This window comes from Sinohyriopsis cumingii, chromosome 3 (assembly GCF_028554795.1).
Source record: "Sinohyriopsis cumingii isolate HCF-2022 chromosome 3, ASM2855479v2, whole genome shotgun sequence".
Lineage (NCBI taxonomy): Eukaryota > Metazoa > Mollusca > Bivalvia > Unionida > Unionidae > Sinohyriopsis > Sinohyriopsis cumingii.
The window spans coordinates 17,560,163-17,572,464 of NC_142963.1; the positions used below are offsets into that span (position 1 = coordinate 17,560,163).

Consider the following 12,302-nt stretch of genomic DNA (forward strand, 5'->3'; position numbering starts at 1 on the left):
CTTTTAAATGTCCAAAAACCATATATTTGGGTCACAGTAATGAAAAAACCCCAGTACAATACCAAATACAATAGCTGCCCTTGCACTCTTTTTGAAGTTGTTTAGGAAAATTGGAATGGTTTCCAATTCTTTTCTAATTACTCATTTGTATCTCAGTCAGTATTTAAGAATTCTTTCATGCTTAAGAAATAATAATAATATTAATGTTAATAATAATATCAATGTAGCTGACAAGAACTAATTTTTCTTGGGGATTTTTATCATGTACAGATGAAAGTTCAAAAGGTGCTAAGTTCAAGTATTTACAAATGATCATCCTTGAAAACAAACCTTAAAGAAAAGATGCAGAGGAATATGTCGATATACGTATTAATAATTAATTATATTGAGTCTCCATGTAAAGATTTTATTAATTTTCTTGAGTGTTCAGTGATGTTGCATTTTTCACAAGTTTTTGGAAAACTATTTACTGTTCTAAGATTACATAAAATTATCAACTTCAGCTCCAACTGAGCTGATTATTCTGATATCTGATTGGCTAACATCAAACGAGGGACCAATCCAGCATTAGAATCTTGAGTTGAATCTGAGTTTGAATATGATAACTGTATGTAATCTTGAGAAAGGATCATTGGGATGGAATAGGAAACTGTTATTCAGTAATGTTTGGTTTTGGTATTTAAAAGGTTTTGTTTTTCTTAAAGCAGAAACATACCCTAATATACAATGATTATGATATAATTACACATTTTTAACCAAGCCTTTGTAACAAACATTTAGACAGGTTAAAATTGCATCATGTGATAAAACTAAAAGCTATTTATTCCTAGAGATTCTTTCCTTTTTTCAATAACTGTTTATAATAATAAGAACTGAACTTTGTCTTTCACAGGTTTCATAAAGTGTTGAAGTTTGAAAATTGATTACACACTGTCAACAACCTTATCTTCGTTATGGCCGCTCATGCAGAGTATAATTGATTTTAAAGCTTCATAACTTTATGAACACTGTTCATAAATGAATTTGGGTTTATTCATACATGTCCTTTTTATAACTAATGGGATAAATATTATTTTTCAGGAATTGTTTGATTCACTTGAGAAATTGAGACCAAAGTTGTTTCGTCTTGCCAGTGAATCTGATGAAAAGGATTCTGATGGACTAAGTATGCCAGATTTTCTTCTCTGTATCACCTTGTTTATAACCTGCCAATATTTAATCTAAACTTCAATCATTGTTAGTGTTTGAATAGCTGATATATCAAATGTATGTCTTGGTATTTGACTTCCTATACATGTCCAGGCTGGTAATGTATTTGCTGTGCATGCCCAGACTGGTACTAGATTTGCTGTGCATGCCAAGACTGGTACTAGATTTGCTATGCATGCCCAGACTGGTACTAGATTTGCCATGCATGCCCAGACTGGTGCTAGCTTTCCTATGCATGCCATACTGGTACTAGATTTGCTATGCATGCCCAGACTGGTACTAGATTTGCCATGCATGTCCAGACTGGTACTAGATTTGCCATGCATGCCCAGACTGGTGCTAGCTTTGCTATGCATGCCAGACTGGTACTAGATTTGCTATGCATGCCCAGACTGGTAATAAATTGGCTATGCTTGCCCAGACTGATAATAGATTTGCTCTGCAGCACAGACTAAATCCAGATGATCACCCATACAACATTCTTTGATTCAGGTATACTTAAAAAATCTCTATTCTCTCATCACATTGCATTTAATATGTAAATGGCACAATTTGTGGTCACTTGAGTGTTCTTCATTGGCATGTTTTGTTATATTCACAATTTCATGGATATCTCATGATCTGTCATGTCCATCTGAAAAAGCCACAGTGGGTCAGCAGTTAGCATGCTGTGCTTGTGACTGAAAGGGTGTGGGTTTGAATCCTATCATCAGAAAAGCCTGGTTCAGCTACCATGGTGTTGCTCAAATATGTTCCTGTGCCTTAAAATACAAAGATTAAACCAACCCAAACCATCAGTTCATCCATCTCTCAATGCATGCAGCAATTTTTTGTCCAAAATTCTGAACTCTATATACACTGATGGAAGGAGAGTGATTATTTTGAATCTGTTTTTATTGGTTTAAAGTTTTATATGCTTGCCAAAGGCAGATTATATTATGTTATGATGTCCTTGAGGTCTGCACCATTTATCCTTACAAAACTTATTTAATGCATTTTTGTGTATGAAAGAAACTATTAATTTTGGGGTGAAACATCAAAGTTGACAATTTCAAATATACATTACTTGAGTCCACAATCAACAGTTATCAGACTTTGTGGATGGCTTGCACCTGGAATAAAGAAGAACCCTATCAGTTTCAAGCTCAAAAGCTGCAAGATCAGGGTTGCTGTGACTGAAAGAAGAAAACTTGTTTCTATACAGTAACTTAATTGCTCCTGCAAAAAAGTTTCCAAATTTTGTGGATAGCTTGTACTTGTGGCTAAGAAAGAACCTTATCAATTTTATGGTCAAAAAAAGGCCAAAGGTTTAGGTCACTGTGACTGAAAGAAGAAAAGTGCACAATAACTTTAGTTTTCCACTATCCATGGTTACCAAAATTTGGGATGATTAGCACTTTAAATTAGGAAGAACCCCGTTGATTTGAGCTCAAAAGGTCAAAGGGCAAGATCACTCTGACTGAAGAAAAAAATTGGTTTTGACACAATAATTTAAGTTGTCAATCATCTTTAGTTATCAAACTTTGTAAATGGCTTGCATTTGGTAAAAAGAACACTTTTTTATTTTGGAGTCAAGGTCACTGACTGAAAGAATGAAACTGGTTTATGCATTATAGCATTAGTTCTGTATCACATACCTCAACCGAACTCTGTAGATGGCTTGCATGTGGGGTAATGAAGAAGCATATTGATTTAAGGTAAAAAGGTCAAAGGTCAAGATCATTGAAGGAATAAAATCAGTTTTCACAAAGAAACATTAGTTCTACAGGATATACCTCAACCAGATTTTGTGGATGGCTTGTACTTGGGGCATGGAAGAAGCTTTGTGATATAAATTTTAAAAGGTTAAAGGTCATTGTGATTGAAAGAAGAAAAATGGTTTCTGCACACAATATCAAATAGGACTGTTAAACATGAGGCAAGTGTATAATGTGCCATTCATTTGTTTGAACAGGTCAGGTGCTCCGTGCCAATGATGATGTAATGCTGGTGATGAGCCTTTACCGACATAAAGTGGAGGAAGTTGAAGAAAATGGACATCCAGAAGGAAATAAACCAGGTAGATTAAATTTTGTCAGATATTGGGGTATTGCAACTCTCTTTCTGTGTCTCTGTCTGTGTGTGTGTGTGTGTGTGTGTGTGTGTGTGTGTGTGTGTGTATATATATATATATATATTCATTCACTTTGCTTTGTTTGCTTTCCTTGTAACTTACCATTACTTTTGGAGGCCATATTGCAAATCAGTTCTGGCTTATGGATGGAATATGTATATCCATGTCTGTCTGGAGTGAACACTGAGGTTAGGGTTAGTGTTTAGGTCCATTTTTGCAGACACTGTTGCTTGTTGAGTCTTGTAAGTTGTTCATTAGATGTGTCACATGGATTACCACACCTTTCAGTGTGATATTTCATGGTTCATTGATTTATGCTTTCCATTGTGTTGCACTTAGTTTTTCAAACTTAGGATTTGCATTTAGTTGGTATTTAAATGTGTCAACCTGTAGTTCTGCAGAATACTCTGCAAAGATTGGTACTCCATGACTAAGAATAAAGTTTACAGTATACATGGTTTGCAGACAGGCCATATAGTCATTTATGGTTTTCTTGTCAGGAAGTAGTCTCAGATTAAAACATTTAAGCTTTACTATAAAAATAAATCTATTCTGATCTAATGAATAGGTATTAATTTTAATTTGTATCTTTGTATCTTCATATTATTTGCAACATGTTCATATTTGTATGTAAAGTATCAAGGAAACATTTTTGTTGTTGATAAGAGCCAAATTAGGCATGGTAGAAGATTAATTAGATTTTTGTTCCATTGAAAACTTGAATATATATTGAAGATGAAAGTAAAGCATATTATTTAACAAGATCTTAGGAAATATGTGATTAAACAGGGTTAAGAAATAGGGCCCTGAGGCTACAACAATTCCAGATCTAGGGAATGATTTTTAGCTCTACCAGTCATAAATCATGTCCATCACACATAATTCATCATCCATCCATTTGTTAGCACAAGTTTTTTATTGCTATTTTGTTTTGACTACTTGCAGGATTGCCATGAAAATTGACAGTTTATTCTATAGGTTAGTTAATGCTAAATGAAAACGGTGCTGCTCAGACATCTATATGGCCATCACTGTGGCCATCTTGAAAATCTTGTTATTGCTACTTAGAGAAAGTCATATCAGCATTGTGTTTTCCCATTATTACGCATTTGTTAGTTTTAATAGAGATGCTTTAAGAGAGATTTCTCAGTTTTGGGCTTTTTACACTGATGTCAAGTTATTTTGTTGTAGCCAGATTTTAAGTTACAATTTTCTTCAGATCAATTGGATTTCAAAAGGATTAATTCTTTTTTCTCTGGAAATATTTTGAGAAGTGCTCACACAGAAAGTTTGGAAAGACATTGCTTACGAATTTAATTTGGATTTCCAACACCAGAGTGCCATTATTTGTATTTTTACAAGGAAGTGTAGATCAGCACAGTACTAACTACAGCATACGTCATCGTCATCCATCTGGGATTTTACATTAGGATTCGAATTTGAAATTATTAGAACATTTATTACTTGGACTTTTGCAATTTAATTTGTAGATTATTCTTAGATTATTTTTGGATTTGATTCTTGAAACCATAAGTTCTTCTCCTTTTTTCATTTTTACAGAATTTTTCCAGGAAAATAAATTAATTGTTAAATTTTAAAAAGCTTGTTGTTTTCACTCTTTCTCTGTTACTGTTTATTCGAGCCTAAACACGTAACAATGGTCACTGTGGCAGCCATCTTGAAAATTTTGTTATTCATTCTGAATGAAAAGCAATTTTGAGATGATGTTTACACTAAAATACTTATTATGTCTAGTTGGTTCTGACTTAGAATAAAGCAGATCTGATGTTCAGCACACCAAGGCCACCATCTTGAACATCTTGTTGTTGCTACTCCTTCTGAATGAAATGTTCAATCAACATAGGTTATCACCAGAAGATTTCTTATGATGTCTAGTTGGTCCTAAATGAAAACTGTACCACTTGGATATCTGATATGCCTGGCACACAGAGGCCATCTTAAAAGTCTTGTTATTGCTACTTCTAATAAATGGATGGTCATATCAAATGGCAGTTTCACTAGTAGACTCCTTATTTTGTGAAGTTGGTCCCAAATTAAATTGGTGCCTATCTGATGTTCAATATAACCACCATTGCAGCCATCTTGAAAACCTTACTATTACTATTCTTCATGAAAATCATATCAAGATAGAGTTTTCAATAGAGTCTTCAATAGAAAATGAGTTTTCATTAGATAGGCAGCAATTTAAAAAATCTCCTAATGCTGCTAGATGGATTGTTATGTTGACATGGGTTTTCATCAAAAGACTTACGATGATGTCTGATTGGCCCTACATGAAATTGGTACCAACATTACATCCAGTATGGCTGTCACAGTGGCTACTTTGAAAATCTTTTTATTGCTAAAAAATATTCCACTTGGATTCAACACTTGGCAGTTAAAATGAAGAAATGGTCTTGATTTCCTGGAAATTCATTTTGGCCAGTAGAGTATTAGTCCCTTTGAAGGTCTCTTGTTTTAATAGTTGGTAGCCCAGTGGGCTATTACATTAAATATATGAGATGTGCCAGTAGAGTATCAGTCCCTTCGAGGGTTTCTTATTTTAATAGTTGGTAGCCGAGTGGGTTATTACATTAAATCTATGAGATGTGCCAGTAGAGTATCAGTCCCTTCAAGGGTCTCTTGTTTCAATAGTTGGTAGTCCAGTGGGTTATTACATTAAATCTATGAGATGTGCCAGTAGAGTATCAGTCCCTTCGAGGGTCTCTTGTTTTAATAGTTGGTAGTCCAGTGGGTTATTACATTATATCTATGAGATGTGCCAGTAGAGTATCAGTCCCGTCAAGGGTCTCTTGTTTTAATAGTTGGTAGCCCAGTGGGCTATTACATTAAATCTATGAGATGTGCCAGTAGATTATCAGTCCCTTTGAGGGTCTCGTGTTTTAATAGTGGGCTATTACATTAAGTCTATGAGATGTGCTACACTTTTTCAAAATATATGAATCAAAATATTTCCTAAGGAAGAATAAATATTATTTACTTGTAAGAAGGAGGGAAAAAAGTCTTGACGTGAATAGCAGATTGTTTTGATATTAACATTTACCAGACCCTGTTCTGTCTTATGCAGGGCCGGAGAATTTAATAGATTTTATATTTGAACAATAGAACATTTGAAATGATGTCACGATTCCTGGCATAAGTAAGAAGGATGGATATTAGCAATCAACATTATTTGTCACTATAAAGCTACAGAGTTTTGTAGATTAAGAATTAGTTGTAGATCCCATTGGCTGAAGTTTCATCCTGTAACTTTATTTTTTAAAGAAGAACAATATCCATGTTAGTTATAGAAATGGAAAAATTGGGGCCCGGTTGCCCCAACCAGGTCAAAAATGGGGTCATTTTGAAAGAAGAAAAAAAAAACATGACACAAATACCCTTACATGGTATTCTGTTTCAGAAGTTCAAACACGTTCATTATAAAGGAACTCACACCATGGATTTATTAATTTCTGCGATAAATATACACTTTACCAGAATTTCATACTTTTAATCATTTGTTGTAAAAGCAGACTCAGCACATTTTCAAAAATTTCCATCTGTTAATAAGCTCTGTTCATTGTTCAGGACACTGGAATTTAATGAAAAGGGAGGTTATACAAAAAAACAGTGCAGTAGTCTGATTCATCAGCGACTGATTCAGAGTATATAAAGTAATATGAATATTTATTGCAGAAATGAATAAACCCATAACTCATGTCCCTGTGGTCATCATCAGCCTTCCCTTTTGTGAGCCTTCTATACTGGGGATTGAATTCCTATGCTTGAGTAACCATTCCTCAGTGCAATTTATTTTGGATATTTGAATCTTCAATTTTTCCTGCATGTTTGCTGTTTGGGAAAGAAATGAAGCAGTATATTTGCTAACACTGTTATCTTCTCTACTGTACATTTTCTATCAGTGATCATCTGTGTAGTCTTGGTTTCTGCCTAAGCTGATCAAACTCATTAAAACATTTATGTCAACCAATTGAGACCACTTCAGTGGCTTAGTGGTTTGAGCATCTGCCTTGGATGCAGGAAGTCACAGGCTCAAATCACAGCCAAGTCATACCAAGGACTTATAAAAATGGTACTAGCAGCTGCCTCACTTGGTGTTCAGCATTTAGAAGTGAGTGTTAGGACTGTTTGGCCCAGAGTCAGGATAATATGACTGGGTGGGACATGATGCTACATGTCTGCGTCATGATGCCCCAGTGCTAGACATCACTATAAACTGTCACACTGCAGACGATATGACTTTAAAATTGTCAAAGCTACATTAAAAATGCAAATCACACACATAGACACACTTGTCAACCAACTGAAATGTCTTATTCTTCTTTGGCTGTGAGCACACCCTATTCAGTAAGCTTGGGATGCTCTCGATTCAGTCAAAAATCAGTTGTAAAGCTTTTATATCTCATGGTGTCTTCTTTATGGACTGATAAGGTGCCATGGAGGGAATTTTCATGTGCCAGTGTTGAAAAATAAGTGTCATTTACACAGGGACATAGTCTATAATGAACCCATGTAGTGTATGACTAATGAAAGATCAAGTTATTAAATGATATTAACAAATAAATATGAAATTATTTTAGTTATCTACAGTGGTTAAAAAAAGGTGGATATTGATCCACTTTCACTAATTTATTTTTGTGTGCGTGCATTGGATTTTATTAAATACCTATACAGTTTCATTTGAGCATGGTGATTGAAGGTAATAATATTGAAAGAGATATTTTGAAACATGGATAGAGCCTCATGGCACATGTTCATATTTATAGATTTAAAACATACTTAATCTCTACCATCCATGACTTTAATCTATTTATGCCTTCATATTTTCTGTATATCTTTAAACATTTTTGTTTGTTTCTTTGTTTGATGGTGGCAAAATCATATTTTCTTGCCTTTTAATGTTTAGACATAATTTTGAAAGATTTTTATTTATGTGTTTTCTCACACAGCTATACAAGATAGATAAATACCATTTAAACTTACTAGTAATTATATGTAACCTTGACAAGTTGCATGTCTAATCCAAATTGATGAAAATTTTTTGGAGAACCAAGTGTCAGTATTTATTAGCTCACTGGCACTGATATAATGAATAATAATTTGTTTCTAATTTACACATCTGTGGATAAAAAAATCCCTGTTATAAAGATATTAGAAGTCTTTGCTAACCCTTCTCATACGAGATGAACTTTCAGGTGAAATTATTCATCTTGACTAGTTTTTGCAATACCTCCATTGTGGATAATACTAATGCCTGTACCTAGCCATTGGTTTCAGGGGATAATAATGTATTTAAAAGAAATATATTAAAGAAACAAATCCTTTTTTCATGCCGCATGTTAGGAATTTTGAAGTATTCGAGTCTAATTTAGTTTGCTATTAGTTCAGTTGTTCATTGACCTTTTTTGACATTTTGCAGATTTTAGTCTTGTCCACAGCGTAGGTGTTAAACAGAATTTTCAAGATGGCACCATTCAGTTTCCTCCTTTAATTTTCTTCATTTGTTTTTACCATTGAGATTTTTATATCTGCCAATGAGTAATATAATTTTAAAGAAATTATAATTATATCAGTGTCAGCAAGCTTCCAAATTTCAACAATTTAGTTCATACATGTAACTTTTAATGGGGGGGGGGCACTGAATATAATATTTGAAGATGTTTTAAGATAGAGGAAAAACCAACTCTTTTTGCCATCCTAAGATATGCAGAAAATATGGTATACACCGTTATTAATTTATCTTTATATTCAATTCATTTCCTTTCTAGATGGCACATCCCTGCTTGACCTGACTTTTGATCCATCATCTCCCAGCAATAACTTTTCCTCCTCCTCCACTTCCTTTTCCCAGGGTGCATCAGGTTCACACAAACATCATTCTGAGCCAGTGTCCTCAATAGATGACGACCTCCTAGCACTAGGTAAACAGGTTCAATGACACAAATTTGTCTTGCACATACATGAACAATTGTAAACATTGATTTTGTGTCATGTGATCCCAAGGAAGACTTTTTCAGATGTTGTCACAGGAGGGGCACAGTTAATTTGTCAACATTTGTCCCTGCAAGTCAGTAAGAAAAAAGTAAACAAAATGAATAAACATGATAGACAATAGTTGGCATTCCTAAAGCATTAAAGTATACTGATATGTGTAGCACACGTACAATAATCCTCCAATGCAGAATAATTCTGTTTATAATGCAGATTTTAGATACAAATTCAAAATTTCATGTTTGAAAATATTGCTATATGTACATGCTTATAAGACAAGTCCATCTGCAAAATGCACAGACCCATATCCGCTGTCACATATATCTAAATATATATAAATATATAGTGCAATAAGCTGACAACTAGAAGTGAAAAACTGGTATCTGACAGTTAGATACTAGTTTTGTACTGTTTGTTGTCAGTTTAATGCACTTATCTTAATCAATCCATGACACACTAGATCTCTTGCTGGATCCAGTGCACTTGAAAGGACAGTTATTCACCATATGATCTGTATTCTTTCTCTCTCTCTCTCTCTCTCTCTCTCTCTCTATATATATATATATATATATACACACACACACACACACACACAAACAAAGATTGGTATATTTTGCATAGTTATAAGGATCCAATTGATTTTCCCTGTCAGAGACAAGGAGTGTGATTGAGACTATTTCCATCAGAAGAGTTTAGCTTCAAATGATTGAACTTCCTGTTGATCTGGAAAATATTACGTGTATAGTGCAGTGTTATATATCCTTTATTGTCTTTCTTGCTAATGCGTAGCACACCAGGAACAATGATAATACATGTATTGACAAATCAAATGAGCCCAGTATGTTGGTTAGTTGGTTTGTAATGGCACTTCAACACATTATTGGCTTTACCATGCAGAGGGAATGGGAGTCGAGTGTCTTTCACATGGACACTAGAGAAATGTGCAGATTATGCCAAGTTTTTACATGGTAGGCAGTGAAGCATGAGAACTAAAGTAAATTTGCTTAAAGTCATGCATATCAAATTGTAATCTGAAAAGTACACCATTTTTATTTGACTGTTATCCCTTATAGTGCTTGTAGCTACATAAGTTATGCCACCAGTGAAGGTCATGTAGCATTTGTTGTGATGTGTCTTTTTGCAGATCAGCAACTGTTGACACTTTTGGGTATTTTGGCATGACATGAATGGTTGATGAACTAAATTTTTTATTGGCACATTGGGGCCAGGAACAAGTTTTTGTCATGCATTTATCAAGGAAGTTTTACAAATACATGTTTAAAATTTGAGCTACCTGGAAAACCCAACTTGGCTGTCACCCAGAATGGTTCAACTTCAGATAAGAGTTTCATTTGGCAATTACTGACAGATAATAGCTACGAGGATGGTGTTTTTAAATTTTCGAAGTATATCAGATTATTGGTAAAGTGCTGCTCAAAATACTAGTGATTTTGAACCTGAAAATAATATTGAATATGAATCTTGTAATCAGGATGGACAAAAACAGCATGCCAGTCAACTCCCTTTGTAGTAGTATTTTGAATCGTAGAAAAAGCAGAAGAGCATGCCAAATTAAAACAGGCAATTTTGTAAGTAGAGTGCATTTTTAATTTCTGTTCACAAGAAATAAAAATCTTGAGCTACAAACCATATAGCATTCTAGGATTTATGAGAAATTGTGTAAATAAGAATCTAAAAAGAAATTAAAAAGTAAGGATATTTGATCAAAATACCTCAGACTGAACAAGCAGACTAGGGCATTTATCACTTAAAACCTTTATGTAGCATTATGGAACAGATTAGAAATCTGGCATAGTAGTCAGCAAAGTACTGATTCAAGAAAGTGAAACTTTGGCAAAGCTCATGCTAGTGAAGAATCTTATTTTAGAGCAGAGATATCCAAGAGACAATACATGTTAGCTGTGGAAAATTGCACATAACAACCATAAAGAACAGTTTTCCAACTTGTTCAAGCTTGCTATGCATGTTCCCCTTCAGACAGTAGACTGTGAAAGGGGGTTCTCATAACAGAACAATATTCATACACAGATATAGAACAGATTAATCTTAGAAACAGTCAACATATCAATGCTTGTTCAGCTAGAGATATCTTTTGAGGGTTTTTGTGTCAATCAAACTCAGGAAGAAAGAGAGATAGATATTTAAGTGTTAACTATATATTGAACTGTGGCTGTTTCCTATCCACCAACCCAACTTTTTAAAACTCCTCCCTTATTCTGGTCACAAGTGAGAGCTCCCACATTTAGATACAATCCTGGCAGTATCTGACACTCTGAGGCAGCCAACCCGGGCTAGCTTGGGCTTGTATCAGACCCATGGTACTTGGAATATGTATACGACTTTCTACCCAAATGAGTTACTGCAACTCCTGTACAAGCCATTCGAAGCTGAATAAGTGTACAGATGTTTTTGACAGATAAAATATAATGAAGATAAAGGATGATATTGACAAAAATATCTTTAAAAATCATAAATAGAAAACATATTTTTAAAATACCATGTGATCAGAAAATAAAAAATACTGTCGTCATTAAGACTTTTTGGATTGGGACAACTGATACATAGCAGACAACTGATATATAGCAGACAACTGATACATAGCAGACAAGTGATGCATAGCAGACAGCTGATGCATAGCAGACAACTGATACATAGTAGACAAGTGATGCATAGCAGACAACTGATACACAGCAGACAAGTGATGCATAGCAGACAGCTGATGCATAGCAGACAACTGATACATAGCAGACAAGTGATGCATAGCAGACAACTGATACACAGCAGACAACTGATGCATAGCAGACAACTGATGCATAGCAGACAACTGATACACAGCAGACAACTGATGCATAGCAGACAACTGATACATAGCAGAAGAAAAGTGTGAGAACACAGTGAAACTTGTTTTAATAGTAGCAGTAGCTGATTCATACCTATTGTTTATTTT

The 12,302-nt window shown here is 34.4% G+C and overlaps 1 protein-coding gene across 1 annotated transcript in view; it reads left to right on the top strand.

Annotated features, from left to right (window-relative positions):
• The window catches only part of LOC149802494 (ADP-ribosylation factor-binding protein GGA1-like), a 78,936-nt gene that overhangs the window by 46,378 nt on the left and 20,256 nt on the right, over positions 1 to 12,302 (top strand). Inside the window, exons 8-10 of the mRNA XM_089951524.1 lie at positions 1,081 to 1,165; positions 3,164 to 3,268; positions 9,112 to 9,264. Of these exons, the coding sequence (XP_089807650.1) occupies positions 1,081 to 1,165; positions 3,164 to 3,268; positions 9,112 to 9,264 (343 nt within the window). The remainder of the gene's footprint in view (positions 1 to 1,080; positions 1,166 to 3,163; positions 3,269 to 9,111; positions 9,265 to 12,302) is intronic.